At 43.1% G+C, this 23,214-nt stretch overlaps 3 protein-coding genes across 7 annotated transcripts in view; all 3 read left to right on the plus strand.

The window, feature by feature from the left end:
• The window catches only part of grb2b (growth factor receptor-bound protein 2b), a 43,821-nt gene extending 32,383 nt beyond the window's left edge, over positions 1–11,438 (plus strand). Inside the window, exons 3-6 of the mRNA XM_079520977.1 lie at positions 928–1,025; positions 5,486–5,608; positions 7,095–7,263; positions 8,820–11,438. Of these exons, the coding sequence (XP_079377103.1) occupies positions 928–1,025; positions 5,486–5,608; positions 7,095–7,263; positions 8,820–9,005 (576 nt within the window). The 3' untranslated portion in view covers positions 9,006–11,438. The remainder of the gene's footprint in view (positions 1–927; positions 1,026–5,485; positions 5,609–7,094; positions 7,264–8,819) is intronic.
• A 5,049-nt stretch (positions 11,439–16,487) lies between these two features.
• LOC306937647 (nucleosome-remodeling factor subunit BPTF-like) overlaps positions 16,488–23,214 on the plus strand; it is a 38,104-nt gene continuing 31,377 nt past the window's right edge. For all 5 annotated transcript variants that reach the window (XM_079521534.1, XM_079521536.1, XM_079521535.1 and 2 more), the window contains exons 1-2: positions 16,488–17,307; positions 18,413–19,235. In XM_079521534.1, coding sequence (XP_079377660.1) covers positions 16,749–17,307; positions 18,413–19,235 — 1,382 coding nt within the window. In that variant the 5' untranslated portion in view covers positions 16,488–16,748. The remainder of the gene's footprint in view (positions 17,308–18,412; positions 19,236–23,214) is intronic.
• On the plus strand, positions 21,401–22,044 carry LOC306937649 (small ribosomal subunit protein eS8-like; the record flags this gene model as incomplete). Its single annotated transcript, XM_079521540.1, has 1 exon — positions 21,401–22,044. The coding sequence occupies exon 1, from the start codon at positions 21,418–21,420 to the stop codon at positions 22,042–22,044; it is 627 nt and encodes a 208-aa protein (XP_079377666.1). The 5' UTR covers positions 21,401–21,417.

The raw sequence follows: 23,214 nt of genomic DNA on the forward strand, positions 1-23,214 counted from the left end.
CTTTAAGCGTCTGTTTGCATTCATGCAAAACCAGAGTATGGTTGATGGGTGAATGTCACATTGACACATCGACAAATGTACTATTGAAATGGCCTCTTACTCCAAAGACAAATGTATTATATTTTCACCCTCCAGACTCTTAACGCCTACTAGAGGTTTGAATTAAGAGCATGTGACAACATTTTCTATCGAATAAAAAGAATGGAGGTAGAATCATGATGATTCTCCATATCGGTAAAAATAAACGGGTGTCTTCCTCCTATTGGGATTTGATCTACTTTACTTTCTAAAGGATACGATTTTTTATGACTATAGCCAATGTCGATTTTTATATATATGCAATGATTAATCTGATATCTTAATAATTAGAAACAATGTTTATTATTTTGAAATATATTTTTTGTGTTACTGTTATTCTGTGAATTAAATTTAATTGATTTTGGATGTTTATCACTTTGGTTGGTTTCAATCCTTAACCACACTTGCCGTGCTTGTCAGCCTCTTGGTGTACGAGATTTCCATTCCATCTTTCTTATATTACCGGACAAAGATCCAAGAAGTAAGCAATGCATCTACAAATTGTACAATTGTGCAATGAGCAATGTGATTGTGATGTCTATATCATATAAATAAACATCAAAGTATCGTCAAAACATTAAACATTTTGTGGCCTGTGAGCAAGTGTGTGGGTGTAGAGCCTTAACACCTACATGATGTGTGCGTAATTACTCTCCTTCAACTCACTAACCAAAACCAGACTGGTTGTTCGATGTAATGGTATCATTATCCCTTTACAATGATGTGTATGATTCTCAATTCTATGCTGCCAACTGCATGTTATCTGTTGACCTGATGGATTGGATTCATCACACACTGCAACCTTCTTTCAACAGTGACTCATTTGTGACCTTTTCTTGTCTTTGCCAGGTATTAAATGAAGAGTGTGACCAGAACTGGTACAAGGCAGAGCTAAATGGGAAAGATGGCTTCATCCCCAAGAACTACATAGAGATGAAGGCTCATCCGTAAGTATAAAAGCATGACATGACATGACAACAAGACGCTCGCCTTCGGAAGTACGGGAGCTGTGACGCAATCGCCGTAGCTGTCAAAATCGTTAAGCAAACAGCCGTCGGTGACGGCGACATTGGTTCCCACGGTGACACGTCTATGCAGCATGTGTCAAACTTTTTTTTAAACACCCTGTCGCGCATCAGCTAACTTGCCGATATTGCTTAATTCTTACATGCGCTGTACATGATCAGCAGTGGAAAGAGGAAGGTGCTGGAGCAATCTGTGTTATTCTAAAACCGTTTTAATAAACATGGTTGATATGACATATGGTATTAATGTTCTTCATTCAGAGCATGCCAACACATTACACAGCATAAGAGAGGTGATGGCACAATCGGTGTAAATGTATGACAGCTATAATTTCAATAAACATGGTTATGACATGGCGTTGTAGACACTACGTGTAAGTGTAGGTTCTGCCGTAGTAGAAAAGGCTGCGACGGAGAGCAGGTTTATGTATCGAGCACTGATTAATTTACTAGTAACGCCACGCAGACACACACAGGCTAAAAAAGCTAGGCTGCTAACAACATTTACACGTTTAAGTTCAATAAAGCAATATTTTTCTAATATTTTCAATGGGCATTTACATGTAATAAAAAGGTGGAGAACAGTTATACTGTGAAATACATATGCCACAGTCTTAGTTTGTCTGAACTTTTCAAACATTTTCCAAGCCATCACATTCTATCTCTAACTGAAATTGACATTTTGAGAAAATGCCATGCTATTTTATCAAGGGCCATGTAGGAGGCCATATAGGAAGGCTCTATGGGGGGAGGCACGTAGCACGTGACAAAGTACAGTACTAGATGTAATTTGACTAGATGAGATTTTAACACTCTGTGAACGGATGCCTGGTTTATATTTGGTCTAGCTCTGATGTGACGCACAGAAAATGGCAGATCTACAAGCACACAGTGTGCTGAGCTGCCATGCGGTTTGAGCTTATGAATCAAGTATTTCCAGTGCATGACACTTGTGTGCAACCAAGTATAACTCAGACTTTAGACTTGCCCAGCACGACTACTCTGGTGATGGTGGTGACTGGTGATACATTACACTGTTCCTGTAGGTACAAGCAATGAAAGATTAATTTGAAGAGAGGATGCATCAATAGCTGAGGGGCTCTGTAAATTTGTATTGTCCGATTGTCAAACTCTTAAAAGGATCCCTGGCTAATGAGACAAATATGCCTTAAAACATTATACTTGCACTCTATAACAAAAACACCATCAATATTTTATTTATTTCATAAATAGAGAATCTTTCACTCAATATTATAGGGACTGCTCCTGTCGCAAGTTGATGCGGTCATATGTCCATGTGTGGTCCAGCCCTATGGAATGTATGGAATGCATGCACTAATAAAAAATATTTAAAATATTGCTTTGTGCTCATATTAATCTTAGGATGTATTAAGTTGTTTTTTATAAGCATATGCATTCCATAGGGCTAGACCACACATGGACATATGACATCATCAACTTGCGACGGGAGGCATATTTTCCTTATTAGCCAGGGATCCTTTTAAGTGACTTGGTTCAATAGGCTAGAGCCGCTAGAATAAAACCTTCCAATTCAAACTAGAGGGACTAGTTTTAATTGTTAGTTTGGCCATGCATCCTGCAGCTAAACTGTGTAAGTGCCCTAGAGAAAGTCTGGAGGACAGTACCTCCGGCCACGGACAGTCCGGAGTGATGCTCTCTGCCAGTTTAGCTCTCTTCCGAATGAATGTTCTTGGGGATTTTAAGCTTGATTGAATATTGAACCCGTTATGTCATTGTCGGGGTTCTTTTACTGTTCTTTTACTTATTTGGGAGATGTAGGGGGTCCGTAACTGCCTGTCTTAGCCTTGTGCACTATTCTGACTGTGACATAGACATAGTACACCCCTATACTGTAGAGTCAAGAGTGTATGTAGATTACCGGGATTACACAAGTATCTTGGACAGGTTATCGCCCAAGAAACTGGTTTTACCTTGATGTAGCCAGAGAACCATTTCAAACATGTCCCATATCTTTTAAGCTAAGAAATTGAAATGTGAAATGGAAGGACATATATTGATTTAGCGATATGTCACAAGGGAGGATGCCCAGATGAACAAAAGTCACATATTTTAACTATTATTTATTTTTGCATTTCAGTGGGAAGTGGATTTTGTTCTAAATAAAGTAAATCAATTAATTAGTCATTAATGATTGGCAAGACATTTGCTTTTGACAATTCGACCATTTTAGTCAATTTTGTTGACTTCATTATTGACTGTTTTGACATATCGGTTGCCTCTGTGAAGACGATGGTGATCTTTATCTCCATTATGGCTTCCTCATCTAGGGATTAGGATACATTTTCCTACCCGTCATTAATTCCAACCTGATCAAAGTGGACAGGAAAATGGTTTTGCCATTTGGCAGGTTGGGGCTGTACATGAACAGGAATTCACTTGCTCAAACAAGTTAAAGAATAGCTGCTCATTGTACTCTGCCATTAAATGCGAGCGCTTGGATGGTGCAGGTAGTGTGTGAAAGGTTTCATAGCCTGTTTTGGTACCTAATTTAGCCCACAGGCCAGTGAGGCCACATCTAATCGGTAGTGCCTGTATTCTTAAATATTATGCATCAGCTGTTGGGCTGCACACACACATACACACAGTCACACACACACACACACGGTACAAGCAACACATAAATACACAGACACACATTTTTGTAAATGTTAAGATCCAGCATGGCTCAGCTGAACTCAACTTCTTGTTCACAACAGATATTTTCCCTGTAAATGTATATGGCCTGGTTTTGTATGGCTATTGCTATTGCAAAGCCTCTTTTGGTTTTCATTATGTTATGCTTTAGCTATTGAAAAATAGCAGATCTACAAGCTCATAGCGCGCCACCGAGTGGCGCGCTACGAGCTTGTAGGTCTGTTATTTTTGAAAAATCGAAGAACCACTGACATAGAAAACTGTCAGGATGTAGAAGACATTTTTAGAATCTGATCTCAGGTCAAAATGGGTTAATGCAGTGGTAGTAGTATGACAGCTAGCAAAAGCAGAGCATGATGCTATGGTATGCATTTACGTGCAACTGTTACGACAGTTTATTGTTTTGCATGCGACGGAGCATAGCGCCAATGTGTCTCTAGTCTCCATGTGGGCCAATTGTTTCCACGGCTCCCATTAATTGCCCTGCCATCACTTTATATCAAACGGGGAACTGCATCCGCTGAGCAGAAATGCAATAGAAGCAAAGCACTACCATTCAGGTTGTGTTATAGATTATTTTCACTTTCGCACAAAAAGCGTCCACTGTGTCGTTTTGGGGCCTGACTGAACTTTTAAATTATTAACAGGAGCTTGAAGAGCTTTCGCTCTTTCTCACCAGCCCATTTGCCTCCCTTCTCTCCACATCGTATCAACTCTGTTCATTTCCCTCTTGTCGGGGTTCTACAGTGTGACCACTTTAGCCCTGAGCACTATTTGTGCCTAAAAATAAAAGTCTGCTACTAAAAAGTAGCACATGTATCAACTAGGGACTCCAGGTAGGGAACAGACTTAACAGTCTTTCCCCTGAACACTAACTTTTATCAGTTACATTTTTGGGGAAGTGAGTATGCTTCTTGGTTGGAAATAAACGTCTCTGTTAGAGCCGCTGTCTCAGAAGAACTCCCCACGGGCAGTCACATTTCACTTTATTAGCACAGTATCCCCATACCTCTGCCCACACACGCACACACCACACAACCAGAAGTGTTACAAACCAAATGGTGATAAACCTAATCTTTGTATGTTGGGTCATTATCTGACCCTCATTTGATTGCTTCATTCTGTTAAAAATATATATTTTGGCCACACTGGAAATGTGAACTGTGCCTTGTGTGTCACACAAACAAGCTGCCTGAGATGGTGACACAGTGCTTAACACTTCCTGTTACAAGAAGGTCCTGGATTGAAATCCCTGTTGTGTGGAGATGCCTGTTCTCCCACATCAAACATGTGTATCCAGGCCAGGGACTATCTTACAATAAATGCAGGGAATCTCTGTACCTACTGTACGTACGCCTGTAATACACGTATCTCGAGAACCGTTCGACCGACCAACTTCAAATTCGCCACACTTGACTCGATCGAGTGCAGTGCTCAGCATCCAGTCGGTCGGATAGGCGGTTGTCCAGAACTGCCAGAAAAGGCTCTGGCCATGGCCCGAATGATCCAAATTAGGAATTACCCCAGCCTAAGCTTCATGTGGCATATTCCCCACACCTGCACAGTGTACAGTATATCTAATGTACCGTTATTGAAAGGATAAACCCCTTGAGATGTATCCTGTTTTTGAGGGGATTCGTATCCATATTATATTGCCATTGACATGATCCACCTCAACGTATTAAATGTTTAACCTTCTATACCAGGTGGTTCCTTGGGAAGATTCCACGAGCCAAGGCAGAGGAGATGCTGAACAAACAGAGGCACGACGGGGCCTTCCTTATCCGTGAGAGCGAGAGCGCGCCGGGGGACTTCTCCCTTTCTGTGAAGTAGGTAGCGGCTGCTTCTACATGACGCAGTCAGTGTCATGTGTTACGTTCCACTTCTCCATCAAAATATCACAATCATCATTACCCCAACAATGTGCATATATATTGTATACATCATTACAAAATATGCATGTATGCGTATTTCGTGTACATCATAACACAAATGTGAGTGCGGTACTTCACATATAGTATAATAACCTTAACAATGTGATTACTTATTACATTATTATCATTACTTCAACATTGTACATTATGTATACAACAGTGGTTCTCTAGAGTCCAGTGACCCCCGGGGTCCCCAGTGACCCCGGGGTCCCCAGTGACCCCCGGGGTCCCCAGCAAAATGAGAAACGGTTTTCTTCATTACCTCAACAATGTGCATACATACGGTACACATTGTTTAGTGCATTTTGTGTACAAAGATCATGGATAGATATATATTTCTTTATTGACAAGACAACCATTCGAAAGCATTATAACCTTTTAAAAGCATAAACATGGATATGTCACACATCCATTGTGGTCAAATCCTGCTGCTAGTACTTCATTATTCTGTTGAATTTCCAGTGCTGCCCTCTGGTGACTGAGGTTCATCATCACCTGCCACTGATACTCCAGGCAGTTCTGCAGTCCAATTCCCACCTTTCAAACACACTTAACTTCTCATGCAACACCTAGTTGACGCATACAAGGCTCATTTAGTTTTATCTGAATCTGTCTGCCGTCCACATAAAGACCTAGCATGTCGGCCCACCGTAGTCTATATGTAAAGTCGGTGGCCAGATAAGAGATCATAATAGTCGTCTGAACTGTTCGGCTCCGCTTGGTAATAAACATGTGCGTCTGTCACACCGGGCATGGCTCATACATTTGATTAAACGTCTTTGCAGTCTGACACACACACACACACGCACGCGCGTGCAGATATACACGCATAGACACAAATACTTTGTATGGATACTGTCCCAGCTTTCCCACTGCCTTCATATCACTGCTGTCGGGCAGAAACCAGTTAGGAGGTTTTGGCCAAAGCGCTTTTTAATACATTTCATCGATTCGATTTTCTTTAACCAACACACAGACGTAAAGGGTGTTCAATAGCACTGATTTATGAAAAATAAAAAAAGATGGCTAAACGGGTGGAGTTACCTCGTTTGGCAGACAGTTTGAGGATCCAATCGAGTTAAGAGGTTTTGGCTAAATCGCTTTTTAATACTTTTCATTGGTTCAATATTTTTTTAATCAACGCACAGATGTAAAGGGTGTTCAATAGCACTAATGTATGAAAAGAAAATGAAAAAAAGTTTCTACCAGACAGCGGCAATATAGACCTTTGACCTGGGTTGGTACTTCCAACTCGCCAAGCAAGAATTGAAGAGGTTAACTATATGCCGTGGGTAGAGGAGTTATAGATAGAGGTATCTTTCTCTCCATCTGTCTTACAACTTCTGGAGTCGAACCCCTTCTCTCTCTTTGTCTTCGTCAGGTTTGGCAACGATGTGCAGCATTTCAAGGTTTTGCGTGACGGGGCTGGGAAGTACTTCCTATGGGTGGTAAAGTTCAACTCGCTCAACGAGCTGGTAGACTACCACCGATCCACCTCTGTGTCACGCAACCAGCAGATCTTCCTGCGCGATATAGAGCAAGTCACCGAGGTAAGGAATGGCACGAGACACACACAGACTAGAGCCCGGAAAAAACAAATACAAATGATTGTTGACTGCACTAGGCTGTTCACATTATGACCAGATTCCCGCCACAAATGTATAATGCATGCAAGTAGACTAGTTAAGGTGCCACACTCTGTACTTGGGTACCAACCGAATTACATTGGCATTACCGAGCACTTATTCACATTGGATCAACCTGTGCCAAATTATCTTGCAGATGTAGACATACATAAGTTAGGGCTGTACCCGACTCAGCATTTATCTTGTCTAATCACATGAAGTCAGAGATCCACTTTGGAGCCACATTGTTACCATGTGGATCCCGATTCCCGAGATTCACATGATTTCTTTCCTTATTCACATACTGATTGTATTTTAATGCATGGTGCAAATGGGGTATTTTTCCCCTTTGTTTGATAGTTAAACCTCTGATCTGGATAATTAATCCCTGTGCTGTGTTCGATGATAATTGGAGAATCTATTGACATTTGGTTTCATCTCAAATTGAATTGGTCAATTGGCACTCTGTCTAGTATGAAGTATGCTGAAGTATTTGGGCTTTTGATCGGCGAAAATAGGTTCCTCCGTGTGTTCTTTTCGATCGCACCACCCGCCTTCTTGGTACGCCACAAGATGGGTGCATAAGACCCTCCTCCATGAGGCCGTGTCTTCCGTTCACTTGCATTGGACTCAATTTCCCAGAAGCCCTAGCAGCCCAGCGCATGGGGTGACTGTGGCTCAAGAGGTAGAGCAGGTCGTCCAATGATCCATGGGTCGGCGGTTCGAATCCCGGCTCCTCCTGTCTACATGTCGAAGTGTCCTTGGGCAAGACACTGAACCCCAAATTGCTCCCGATGTGCTGGTTGGTACCTTGCATGGCTTCCGCCGCAATCGGTGTATGAATGTGTGTGTGAATGGGTGAATGTAATGCACAATCTATGAAAAGCACCTTGGATAAAGGCGCTATATAAATGCACCATTTATACCATTTACCATGGGTCGATTTCCGGTTTCGACATCATAACATGAAGGTCTCATCGCCAGGTCCGCGCAAAGCCGGAGTTTCTTTTTAATTATTAAAATACAGCGAATTAAACACATTAAACAAATAGCGGGGATGTCGTATTACGCAGCGGGGGAACACTGGAGTAAACAATTAGCGGCCGTCAAACTGTTTTAACCTGGTGGTAGCAGCAGTCAATCAGCCACCCAAATTAATGAATAATTTATCTTGTTTGTATGCCTGTATGGGCTGACTTTCTACACATGAAACCCTGGCATCCCTGTTTTGGGCATGTAATCATAGGTGAAATTGATCGAAAGGACCAGATGTATAAGCTTACAAGTTACAACGCCTTTACGTAACGTAGATTGGCTATTTTCTCTATTCCGCGCACACACACACACACACACACACACACACACACACACACACACACACACACACACACACACGTGTCTTAAGTGGTTACATTTTAGGTTTTACCACCTCAGTTATAATTCACTTCTCTCTCCCTCTCCCCCTCCTCCTTTCTGTGCAGCATCCAAAATATGTGCAGGCGCTCTTCGACTTTGACCCACAGGAAGATGGAGAACTGGGCTTCCGGCGCGGAGACCTCATCCAGGTGCTGGACAACTCCGACCCAAACTGGTGGAAAGGAGGGTGCCACGGCCAGACGGGCATGTTCCCCCGCAACTACGTCACACCTGTCAACCGGAACATGTAAAACAAAACAAACAGGAAAATAAAACAGTCTTGACCTTGTTAAATGGCAGCATACAGCAACTATCACCGCCGCCATCACCCCATCATCATCCTCGTAACCTGACCGCTTGTATCTACCCCTACGCAAGCCAACCCCTCACAACCAACCCCCAGCCTCCCGTTCGCCACCATGAGATAACAGGAGCAGATCAGGAAGAAGACACACCAAAAGAGAGAGAGGAGAAAAAAGAGGAGTAGTGTTATCGGAGGTGTCATCATGTTTTTCATCTCCTCATACCGAGAACGTTCACCTCCGCCGGTTAGGAGCAAACTGAAAAACAAAGACAAATGAAACAGTGAAACTTAACCACTTAAGCCCTATTTTCGTTTTATCTTTTTTGAAAACCTTCGAACAAATTTCGAAAATAGACGATCTACAAGCTCACAAAATGACACGTTGTGAGCTTGAAGATCGGCAATTGTTTTTAAGAATGTGAAAGTTTTAGAAATGTTTCATCTATAATGACATGACCAAAATATGGATGCCCGGGTTAAAGTGGTTAAAAACCTAGCACATCGATCCGTGAAGATGACCCCACCCCCCACAGCTGCTTCTTTTCCTCCTCCTTTAACTTCTTAACATTCTACCTTTTTTTCTCTTGTTTTTGTTTATTGTTTTTTTCTGAAGCATGTTTTTAATCACCATTAAATGAAATACATACTGATAAACTCCTAAACTCTGTTTTAAAAAAGAAAAGAAAAAAGAAGGAAAAATATATATATGAAAAGATGAATGAATCTTAAGAAAAAAGAAAAACTTTGGGGAAGAAAAAAAAAGATGCCATCTTACAGACAAGTTTCTATGTCCAAGATCGTTGGCACGTGAGCATTGTACATCAGCCCCTGGGCTGTATAAATAATTCAACTATAGAGAGAATCCATTTTTTAAGAATATATATTATATATTTGTATGTGTTTGTCTGTTTTAGCTCTCATCACAAATTGTATTTTTTTTTCTTTTGTAAATTATGTTTTCTTTTTTGCTAGTAGCGATAGAATGTGCTGAATTGTCAGTATGATTTTGTTTGGTTTTGTTCTTTTGTTTTTCCAATGGGTTTATCTGAGTGCCCTCAGATAATACAGCATCCAATGGGTTTATCTGAGTGCCCTCAGATACTACAGCATGATATTTAAGGCATCATGAATTCCATTCTTTATCTTTTTTTTCCCTTTTTTGTTTTTTTTGGCTTATTCTTTATTTCTTTTTTTTCTTCACATCTGCAATGCGAGGAGATTCAAGTTCATTCTCCAAAAAAATCAAAACAACAATCTTGTCAGGAAGCTAGTGTTGACCGGCAAGGAAAGCCATGTGTGCTGCAAGCGCTGTGATATGACAAATACCCTGTCCAACCCTGTGTTTCTTTCTTTTCTTTTGGTTCAAGCCAATGTATTTATTACAGCCATTTTACTCTTGGGCAGTGAATGTAGCTGACTGAGTCCACACAGACTGTCGACATGAGGGAAGCAAGGTCGGAGAACTGAACGGCACAAGCGCAAGGGATTTAAGCCAGAGTTATACTTGGCAGATAAATAGCAGATCTACAAGCTAGCACAAGATATGTTGCAAGCTTGTAGATCTGATATTTTGGGTGTGACACCTGCACGCAATCAAGTATAAATCGGGCATTACCAACATGCTGAATCAGTAAATGGTGTCAATATTCATTCATGAAATGAGAGATACATAATGAGACTTAATGCAAGGTTATTATCATGCATCTGCCAAGCCTACAGTACTACATGCACGCATACATAAAAGCACTCTTCCCCCCTTGTTATACCTGCACATAGCAAGAGGCCGAGTTTGGATAATCACATTATGTAATTGCCAGTGCAGTTCTGTGACTGTCTCAGATTTAACAGTTACGTTTTTTTGAGAGATTGTCTTGTATGCTAAATGTTGAGAGATCAGCTTTTTTGTTTTGTTTTGTTTTTTTGTTTAATGTGGTCAAGCACTTTTGTTCAGATTTGTTTTGTTGATGTATTTTTCTTTTTCTGGTCCGGTGTGTCTTTGTTTACCGTGTTTTCTGGATTTTGTTTTGTTGTTCTCTGGATAGTGCCTTTCTCTCTGATGTTTCAGTGTCTCCGACCTGCTGCTTTGAGCCTCGCACCACCCCCCAAGCCCTCCTTCGTGGGGGTCTTGGCAGTCCTGCAGTGAGAAACCGTGTACATAATCCAACCTGACCCATCAAACCCTCCGCCTCCCCTTGCCACCACATCAACCTTTGTTCGCCTTTGCCCTTACCAACTTGGAACTCTTATTTAAGTGTCTCTCGCCTTTCTCTTTACCTAATGATTCTTTGTTTTTGCTCTTTTTTTATAATTTGCATTTGTTTTGTTTTTTGTTTTTTGTTTTCAATTAATTAAATGCAATTATTAAAAAATGATAAAATCATCCAGTGTGGTTTATTTGTCTACAATTTTTCTCACGTTCACTACTAATCACTTCAAGTGAAGTCCTGTGTAAGTATGCTCTTGTTGTCTCCACCAGGCCGAAGGCGTGTGCGCGTGTGCGCGTGTGCGTGTGTGTGTGTGCGCGCGCGTGCGTGCGCGTGCGCGCGCGCGCAACGGCACCGTTAACCCGGTCGATGCCTAACTTTGCACACACACTCCCTGGATGCCAACGATGAACCTCTGCCCCACATTTTCCAGAACGGCCTGTTATAGCGCCACCATGAGGCAGCTTTTCACATTTTTTATCTGAAACTGCACCGATCTGCGTGAAACGTTGCATACACTCCCTAGAGGCCAAGGACAAACCTTTGACCTGCATTTTCCGCATCTGCCTTTTATAGTGCCACCAGGAGGCACACATTTTTTGATATTACTCCTCCAGATTCTGTCCAAAAATCTCACAAATCGTTACACAGTATCTCTATGGTCATGTGCTCAAGTCGGATCTGTCCGATATTTCATATTCCATCCTAATTGGCTTTCACAGTTTGCAAGATTGCCCCGTTTTGAACAAAAGCCTCAAATCATGAACGCAGCATGCAATTTACGTGAAATCTTTCACACATTTTCTTACTAGGCTGAGGAATATATCCCACCCTTTTCACATTGGCCTGTTATAGCGCCACCAACAGGTTGATTTTTGTAAAACACATTTTTGGAACAAAATGCCTCAAATCATCCAATTGCCATCAAAGATGAAGAAATGGCACCCTTTTCACATTGGCCTATTATAGCGCCACCAGAAGGCCACAACCTGACCTGCCCTGGTGGAGACCTGTGCCCCGAGGGGCACTTTTTCTAGTATTGCAAAGTGATTCCCAATTAATTTAAACAGTGCAATGTTTTTAAAACATGATTATAACTGCTGCTGAAACATTAAGTCTCATGCCAACTTATGTTCACTACTAGTCATGAGAGTTGCAGCATATTGCTACTAACTGGATGGTATTACACGATGGGACAGTGCTGAGTCATTTGGGCGCTGAAGACCAAACGTTAAATGATAGTCTACTCTACAGGCCTTCCTCACTGACACTCATGTCAGGACTGGGACTGGGTTTCACATAAACACCAATTCAGCATGTCAGGTCTTATTAGAAGATGAAACACATACAGTTGCTCGGTGCTGTCAATAAGCAAGCTTCATTTGATCTAAAGGAGTGATGAAGAGGAAGCTGATGGATTTATGTCTTTAAGCAAACCCCTGGGTTCTCTGCACATGCAGCAGTTTGCTGCCACTGCTGCCCAGTGAGAGTTAAGAGATTGCATTACCCACGGTCTAGTACACTGTCTGCTCCAGTTATGTCCCTCTATGTAGCACTTAATATACACGTCCATCCAATCTGGCTCTTTTCTGCTTGTGTTTTTGTCACAGGCTACATTAAGGACATGAGGTCAAGCCAGTGCTCCCTCTGTCTTGTTCCTGGTCTTGTCTGGATTCAGCCTTGACTGATGCCTATATTGTCATTTGTCCTGATGCCTACCAGCAGTGTAACACGATGAGATGTATGCCCAAGGCCTCTGGTAACCAGTTGTAAAGAAATATTAAAAGGTTTGATTATGTAAAATAGATTAATATACATACAGGGTTTGTCCTATTTTTTCCATACAAGTGCTAGAAGTATCAAAAACACAGTGCCCTATGGCTATGCAGTTTTGATATTTTGAGAAGCGTAGGTGAATGCAGAGCATATAGATTTTGTGGGATTATTAGGCTACCAGCATGAGAATGAGTGACCTGTCAATATGTATCATCATTAGTCATTGTGTGCTTGTTCGTGTTGTAGGCCTACACGACGGGTGACAAAGCAGGCTTTTGATATGCGCAAGCAACACAAGGGTAGCTTGTGGTGAAACAACATGAAATTTGTGAAGCACAGATGTACTGTAAAATTGATTGAGTGCTACTGTGGTAGTAACAAGTAGAGATTAAAATGAAAACAGGTCCATGGACTCTATGCTGTAGGCCTAGTATAGGTCACAGCAGCTTCCGCTTGACTCTTGCTGCAAGGGCTGGAATCATTAATGGCATTATCTGCTACCCTTAATGTGAACCCCTAGCTCCCGAATCCATTTCCAGCCAAAAAGGTCACGTCATGACGTGGGTTCACCCCGGGGGCATTGTGAATGACATTTGATGATTTGATCCCTGCTTCTATATTGTGTCCCACACCATGTGATCATGAAAATGATATGTGTGTGTAGGGGGTTATCGTTTCAGCCAGGATTCAGCACCCTGCACCCATTGGTTTCCTCATGATCAATGTTTAGCTGTGTGGCCTACACTTGAAGAAATGGCATCAACTATTCAAATACTGCTTCCCACTGGAATTCATTATTCAATCAAGCCTACCCTGGCATGTGGCATCACATTCAAATAGGAATGGAGACACCACTGAAGCTTGTTAAACTACACGTTATGCAAATAGACTGTGAAATGCAAACATTGGCTTCTTTGTAAATCTATCCTGTTAATTATCGGGCTCATAGATCTCTGAATGGTATTCTTTTATGGTGCCGCCATCGGGCAATTGCCAAATGTCTCATTAGAATCTAGTATCTACACTGTCAGATCAAGCATTGACAAAACTAACCCCTGTTCTGGCACTGACAGCACTGAAGACTGCAAGGCATACCATAGGGCAGGCTACCCATGATAGAGTTGAGGCTACCACTCTTGCGCTTGGTGAGAGCTGTCAGCCAGCCGCTACAGCTACATGGCGTGTTACCGCCATCTAATGTCAGGAAATATATGCCAGCTAATGTAAGCTAATGTCCCTGTATTCGTTTTAGCCGATTTATTTCTTTTTTGAAGCACTTTGTGACTTTGTAACAATGTTTTGGATCAGTGATATATAAATAGAGACGAGGTGACAGTAAGAGAACGGGAACTACGCAAAGAGGGACGCGTTGTTGTAGGCCTAGGGCTACTTGTGCCGCTGTGTGCAAAATAAATCATGGAAAAATATACTAGGTTACAGGAAATGTCGTCGACAGTTGTTGTCGTGCGTTACACAAGGTACTGGTCTTCTTATTTAACTCAATATAAAGCACAAGTCAAAACTAGAAAAAATAAGTTTATAACGTAAATGCAAAAACGTTGAACGTTGTCGGCAGGATTCGAACCTGCGCGGGAAGATCCCAATGGATTTCTAGTCCATCGCCTTAACCACTCGGCCACGACAACTGATTATCACTAAGGTACGTCACGTGATATAAAAATGTATCGAGAAGGTAATTACTGTATTTCTAATATAGTTATATATATAGCTATAGTAGATATGTTCATCATCAGTACAGTAGGCCTACACGCTTGTATTGCCACCCCGAATCCACAGGATGCTCTGTGTGTAACGGCCGTATGTAGGCTACTAGCCTACAGTGTACTACTCCTATTGCTTACCCTCAAGGCTCAAACTACGTAGACTACCGCTACATTACCCGTCGAGTCGGGCCACTTATGTTCTGAAATATTCCGTATTGTTGAATTAAGAGGTGTTTGATACCCGTTTGTGCCTGGATGTCACTGTATTTCCTCGTTTCCATTGAAGTGTAATTCCGGCTTTCACCTGCTGCAACAGTGCCAGTGCCACTACACTAATTGAGAAATACAGTGAAATTATGGCACTGTTGGCACAGACGGGATTAAATCACCACTTTAGTCTTTATTGAATAACACCGAATATTACGGAACACCACGGCCCGGCACGACGTGCAACATAGATGGCACGTCGTCTAGGGTTAGCCCTGGTCCAGTGCTTACAGCCTCACATAATTTGTAGCCTGCAACATGGTAGCACGGTCATTTCATTTACAGATGTAGCAAATGTCAGAATTGATTTAAAGTTAACCGAATAAATATCTCTGTCAGTCTTCTTATCTAGTATGGTGATATTATTTAGTTATCTAGTTATTTGAGATGAATTGTACAGCAATTTATTGTATCTGCTTTGTTTTCGTTGTCTTGTATTTTATTGCATGTAAAGCACTTTGTGAGTCCTCTCTGTGAAATGTGCTATAGGCCTATAAATAAAATACTTACTATAGTGCAACGGTTTTAGTTTTAAGGCTAGTACAAAAGTGTTCATTCATTTAACTCTGTGAGTCACTTTCATTGTCACAAATGTATACATTTGTGTTAACTGTTAATAACTGTTAATTATAATTAACAGTTAACACCGTCCCCGATGATCTACCGATGATGTCAAATGCAATGGTGCCAAACAAACCGATACAACATATTTAACAGTAATAACAGGAGCCCTCGTACAAGGTTTCTTATATGCACCTCTTGGTACCACAGCACCTCAAAGGCCCTTAAAACAAGGCTCCAGAGTCCAGACTTACCAAAACAAACTGATCAGGGCAGGCTACTACTGGGCCTCACCCCTCAAACCCACCTCACCCCTGTCCACTTTGACAGGCTGGAATGGCTTAGGGTCGACGACAGAGTACAGCATCTTACAATGGGTGTCTGGTCCACAAGATTCGATACACCACCAAGATACCCATACCCATGTGCCCTGCATGTATACGGAACGCCCCACCAACTGTCATTAAGACATGTGAAACCCTTGACTCCTTCAAAACCTCTTTCAAAAGGCTCCTACAGACGGCTGCAATTCGAAACTGCCCCCCGTAAAATCTGAATCCCCCTGCACCCCTTTCCCCCCTCAAGGCTCACTGTATATGTTTTTTCCCCCTTTTTTCCCTCCTTTATGATGATTTCCTGTTTTGGGCTATATAGAAGTGTATGTCCCTAAATTATGAATTTAAAACAGTGGACCCTCTTGTAAACAAGTGTAATGCTTTATGGTGTCGTCCACTCACAGTTAACAGTTTTTGTATTGAGTTCGTTGTGCTTGAAATGTACTGTAATTTTGCAAACTGTTAATACATACTTCAATCAATCAATCAATAACCCACAAATGTAATATTGTTGTTACATTGTATTGTAACCATTTCGGTCAACTGAAAGAACTGTGATCACGTGACCACTGTAGGCCTTCTGTTTTTTCATCCATCGGAGAGAGAGAGGAGAGAAAGAAAAATGGCGGCTCTGTGCGAACCGAGACGGGACGCCGGGCGATCGTTTTGAGCTTTCTCACCCAAAACAACACCGGGGCTCTGCGGGACCGCATGTTCTGAACATCCGCGCTCCCAACCTTTCGGAGGATCATACTTTCGCTCGTAGCTGCGGAGGCTAGACCAGCGCAAACATTGAGATCGGAAATAATAGATTTTGCCTATCATGAGAGGGAGACGGGGCAGGCCGCCCAAACCTCTATCATCAGAAGAAGAACCGACAGCACCACCACCACCTCCACCTGTGCGAGGTCTGAGACCCAGGAATACTCTGAAGCCCAGGGCCAGGGGGGACAGCGGCGATGAGGACATCGACAGTCCCAAGGGGGAACCCACCAAACCTAAACGCGGCAAGAGGAGAGCGGGACCGGGCTCGTCCACCCGGGGCAGGGGAAAGAGAGGAGGCAGAGGTGGCAGAGGAGGAGGTCGGGGTGGTGGTGTTGGTGTTGTTGGTGGTGGTGGAGGAGGAGGACGGCGGAGGGCTTCTTCCAAAGCAGTGGTCTACGATGACCACGAAAGCGATGAGGACGACGACGCTGTCAGCCTGAGATCCGAGGAGGAAGAGGAGTTTGTGGAAGAGCCCGCATCAGAAGAGGACGAGGCCCTCAAGGAGGAAGACTCTGACTGCCTGGATGATACTCTACTGGAGGAGGAGGATGGGGATGCTGCTAGCTGCTGCACAGAGAGCAGCTTTAAGAGCCAGGGCACTCACGCCAGCACCCCGGGTAAATAAACATGATGAAGTGCTCCCCGCGGGGGACCACCCCCTGATCACAATGAGGTGTACCTCAAACCTTGCCCAATATGCATAGTTGTTATATATTGTTTTTGACAATGCAGGGAATTGTATTGTTCAAAATGGAGAATGCACAAAACACAGGCCTCAGTCGCAACTCCACAATGCTGCAGGTGGAATGAACGTTAAAGTGTGCAAGTACTGTCTTGTTGACACGAACCTCTGTACAAATTACGTGTTATTGTAGCATCTGCATGATTACTAGCACATGCACTGTCCAATCTGGGTAATTATCATTCTGAGCTAAAGGCTAACTGCTAGCCTGCTAACGTTAGCTCATGCTGTCTGCTTACATCCTGCAGACGGAACACGTTAGGTAACCGCGAAACGTTATAGATGCATATGCGGAGGGCACTATATTGCCAGCTACCCTCACAACAAATTCTAGTTGTTGATCATGACTACAATTTAACTATTAATAGCGCAAAATGAACTTCCGTGAAATCATGACAGCTCCTAAGCTAACTCGATAGCTTAGCATGTGCATCATTTTGCAGAATTTGCCTAGAAGTTAAAGTTAGAACAATCTAGCATGTTGTCCATTAATTTATCAACAGCATATGCGTTGTTTTGAGTCACCTGCATACTTGGAAAGCGAGAGCTATGTTATAATATATTATACATACTTTAATCTCGTTTATCTCGCTTATTAGCTAGTAATAGCTGATTCTTTTTGCAGATTATGCATGGGGGTGGAGTCACTTTTACCTGACCACACACTGGCCGGGCCATGTGTTTTTATATCATTATCAACCTATAAATTAAAGTGATTGAATCTCATGAAACGTCACACAGTTCATGTGAATATTGATAACCTTTAATTGGAAGGACGAATTAAATAATGTGATCAAAAAGTTTAAGCGGCCTCCACTTGGTCCTCCACAAATAAAAATAAACTAACTAACACTTATAGCAATATGGATTACTTGTAGCTTGAAAACAAAATGTCAGTTGTACTTAAAATTAAGTTATGTATGTCATATGGATATTAGTCTTTCAATCATGGTTTGCTGATCTCTCTCCTTATCCGACAGGGAGGAGGAAGTCACAGGCTCCCCGGCCTCGCACTCCTATCCTGGAGGAGAAGGAGATTCCGCCTCTTGAGCTTCCGGAGTGCTCTGAGGATCTCCTGGTGCCCAGCGAGGAGCTCCTCAATGTCTCGTCCATCTACGAGGTGCTGCGCAACTTCGGCACTGTGCTGCGTCTCTCCCCGTTCCGCTTTGAGGACTTCTGTGCGGCATTGATGGGTCAGGAGCAGTGCACACTGATGGCAGAAACCCACATCGCCCTGCTGAAGGTCATTCTGCGTGAGGAAGACACCTCCAACACCTCCTTTGGGCCCGTCGACCTCAAGGACAGCGTTAATTCCACGTTGTACTTCATCGACGGCATGACGTGGCCCGAGGTGGTACGGGCGTACTGCGAGAGTGACCGCGAGTATCACCACGTCCTACCCTATCAGGAGGTGGACGAATACCCCTACGGCCCGCTGAAAAGCAAGATCAAAGTGCTGCAGTTTCTGGTCGACCAGTTCCTCACCACCAACATCGCCCGCGACGAACTGATGTCTGAGGGGGTGCTGCTGTACGATGACCACTGCCGTGTCTGCCACCGCCTGGGTGAACTGCTGTGCTGCGAGACCTGCTCGGCCGTCTACCACCTGGAGTGTGTCAAACCGCCTCTGCAGGTGGTCCCGGAGGACGAGTGGCGGTGTGAGATCTGCGTGGCGCACAAGGTGCCTGGCGTCACGGACTGTGTAACAGAGATGCAGAAAAACAAGCCCTACATCCGCCAGGAGCCTATTGGGTATGACCGCCATCAGAGGCAGTACTGGTTCCTCAACAGAAGGATCATTGTGTAAGTTAAAACCTTTCCTGGGTAGATGTGTGTACAGGACCATTTGTAAGATAACAATAGTTTCTAGTCCCAGTCTCAAGTGTGCATTGTTGAGGCCTGTTTCTGTCACAAATCAGAGTAGCTCTGGTCTTGGTTAAAAAAATGTTGAAAAATTCTGTTACATTCTGCACTGCATGCCTCTGGAGTATATTGTTCTTGGCTGTCATTGGGTGCACTCGTTTAAAGGCTCCTCGTTGGGACATAGCAGCTGGATAGGGTTTTAGTTTGATTTAAAATTGTCCCTTCCGGCAGCAGAGACCTAACTGTACCTGACTGCCCTGAAGCAGCGGAAAGCAGCCTTCTCAGTCAAAACAAAAGGCCACATGGTGGAGGATAAATAGACAGATAACAGATGTGCATTTTTTTTAATCCCATGATTTTGCAACCCATTTTTTCACCCAGTGTCAATTATCGAATGTAATCCTGGGCGCTACACTTCCTCTGCCAACATGGGGGGGTGGGGGGGGGCAGTGGAGAACACGCCCCAGCGTCCCCAGCGGGAATCGAACCCAGGACCTTCTAGCTGTTAGGTGACAGCACTACAGACTGTGCCACCGTGTCCCTATGTGCATTTGTTTTTAAAACGTGCTCGGTCTTAGACCTTTTTCTGCCTATCATGTGACTGGGTGGGTACTGGGCGCATCCTTAAACAAGTGCACCTGATGTGAATGGGAGACTCTGGGGGAGAAGTCCTCGACTTCACCTCAAATTAGAGATGCGACGATATAATCAATAGTGTATCAGAATCGGCCTTAAAAATTCCATATCGGTATCGGATCGGTCTCTCAAAATATTATTTAATTAATGAATATATTATTTTCCCCGATATTGATGAAGCAATAATAATGTGACCGTCAATGGCTAAATTCTACATTTAACAGGATTTGGGCCAAGCCCCTAAGGCGGCGGGGCTAGGCTTTTTCCATTGTGGTCCTCTGTATAATATCGGAATCGGTCAGAATCTGTATTGGCAGATATGACCCTGCAAATAATCGGATATTGGTCATAATAATGTCATAATCGTGCACCCCTACCTCAAAAAAAATTTGAACACGTGAAGGAGGTGTGTTCACGTGAAGGAGGTGTGTTCAAGCTTAAATGGGGTGTGTAGTTCCACTCTAAAGTCACCTGGTGACTAAACAAATTGAGTGCAGAATCTGGCTGATCCATGCCTAATTCATATCCTCTTTTCGCATCTCTTTCTCATTAATCCAGTCCTTAACCCATTAAGACCTGGAACGCATCTGTGACACCTTAGCTTGTAACCACATTAACCATTATTTTAAACTTTAGCTATTGAAAAATAGTAGATATACAAGCTCATAGCGTGGCACTCGGTGCCACGCTATGAGCTTGTAGATCTGCTATTTTTGATAAATCAAAGAACAATCACCATGATAGTCAGGCTGAAAGGTGACCGGATATTGCATCAATCATTGGAATTTAATTCCAGCTGACTTTCCCCATCTCTGCCCTCAGTATCCTGACTCGCTCCTGTCCTATTCTATGTAAAACAAAGAATCACCACCAGTCAGTCGCCGTGCCGCTGCTGTACTATATTGCTTTTCAGAAATAAAAGGTGAAATAGGGCAGGCAATTACCAAAGATGTATTAGTGAGTGATGGTGCAAGGGTTGGTGCTCAAAACGTCACTCACTATTATAGTACATCTTTCCAAATGGGAACTGGGGGGAGATTATTTTTTCGACATAATAAAATTTCCTGAATTTTCCGAATAACTTAACAGTGGGCACCGCACTCCCTCAAGTCCTTGCCGCTGCACGTGCCGAGTTTGAAGTCAGTCGGTCCCATATATGCAAATGACCATATATGGGCATATCGGTCGGATCTGTGGCTCTGGACAACCGATCTGTGTATCTGTCAGACTCAGTCTATGTCCTTTTTATGCCCATATATGGAGAATGTGTCACTGATGTCATCCGTAATGTATATGCCAATTATATGGGCACATGCCCCCTTGATTCACCATATATGGAGCTGGTAACTCCTTATATGGTTATGGCTGAGTCAGGGTGACATCAGAGGGCCACCTGTCCTGCCATCAGACCACTTTATGAATATATATTAGGCAGCTAGTTATCATTGAAAATAAACGATACACTCTTTCTAGCTGGTGCCTGAGAATGGGTATTTCGAGGGACAACTGGCATAAACGCCGCAAGACCGGCGGTAAACGCAAGCCCTACCACAAGAAGCGGAAGTATGAACTTGGGCGCCCTCCTGCAAACACAAAGATCGGACCTCGCCGTATCCATACAGTGAGAGTTCGCGGCGGAAACAAGAAATACCGTGCCCTGAGGTTGGATGTTGGTAACTTTTCATGGGGTTCTGAGTGCTGCACACGCAAAACCAGGATCCTTGATGTCGTCTACAATGCCTCCAACAATGAGCTTGTGAGAACCAAGACTCTGGTGAAGAACTGCATCATCCTTGTTGACGGTGTACCATTCAGGCAGTGGTATGAGGCTCACTATGCCACTCCTCTAGGACGCAAGAAGGGAGCCAAACTGACTTCTGAGGAGGACGAGATTCTGAACAAGAAAAGGTCCAAGAAGATCCAAAAGAAGTTGGATGAACGCAAAAAGACTTGCAAGATCAGCACCCTCCTGGAGGAGCACTTCCAGCAGGGCAAAATTCTTGCCTGCATTGCCTCCAGACCGGGCCAGTGTGGCAGGGCAGATGGCTACATCCTGGAAGGCAAGGAACTTGAGTTCTACATTAGAAAAATCAAAGCCAAGAAAGGCAAATAGTACAGCAGTTTGATATGTAAAGGGGACAAGTCCAAATGTCCCATTTACCAAAAAGAAGAGGGGGCACAGTGGCGGTCGGTAGCACTGCTCCACTGTGCAGTGCAAGAAGCGGCGTGCTCACTCCTCATGCATTGAAGGAAGCATGAGCTCAGTTCTGGGCTCTCCCCAGGTTGGCAGGGGGAGCGTAGCGACCCCGGATTACAACTTAAAAATGTGTTACAAAAATTATAAAGAACATAGTCCATACCGAATTCTAGGATATGAGCACCCAAAGTATTTATAGTTCTACTGTACAGAATGTCCCGTCCCCTGTCCTTTGTCCTCTGTCCCCTGTCCTATGAAAGAATGATTTTCCAGCCAATCACAGCGCAGATTTGCAGAAATTCACACCTTCCAGCCAATCACAGCGTGCATTCCCGCGCAATATCTGAGGACGCTTTTCGAACATTTTGAGGACTCAATCAGCCAAGCACAGCACAGGACGCAATCTCTAGAATTATTAGTAAAGATAAAAAATAAAAATAAACAAGACGAGGCAATGGTCTTCAGAAATAGGCACACTTCCACCATTTGCTGTTAGTCCTGTTTGTTACAGACCGCACACACCGCACATACATCCCTGTGTAAAGGTTATTTAAAGCGCAAATAACATGCATTTTAAAACTGCTTTTAATATTTAATATCATATTGTCTATGTCCCTCAAACTTATTTCTAATGGTTTGAACCTCGTTCACCACTCTGATATAACCAGGCCTTGTCATTTCTTTCTGGACTTTGAAAGCAGTTTTAGCTGCAGTACCACAATGTCCTGAGGTGGTGGGGGTGCTGATATGCAGATTATTTAATATTTGAGTCATTATAATACTGATGCTAGATAAAACCAGGCTTGTTTCCATTCCATGCCAGCTTGGAAAATCAACAATGGTGGACATTGTAAACAAAGTGGAAATGCAAATTTGGAACTGAAGACTGAAGAAGAGGAGGAATTATACAAAGTAGGGTGACATTGATGACATCACGATGAGGCCAAAATCAGTTGAGCTGTTCCTGAGAGCAATTTCCATTAAAACACCAATATGATATGAAAGCCTGATTGTTCAAAATTGGTTATTTGTGGGGATAGAAAACACATATGTGAGACCCAAAAACACACAAGTTGAATTTTATGT

This window comes from Electrona antarctica (genome assembly GCF_951216825.1).
Source record: "Electrona antarctica genome assembly, chromosome: 14".
Lineage (NCBI taxonomy): Eukaryota > Metazoa > Chordata > Actinopteri > Myctophiformes > Myctophidae > Electrona > Electrona antarctica.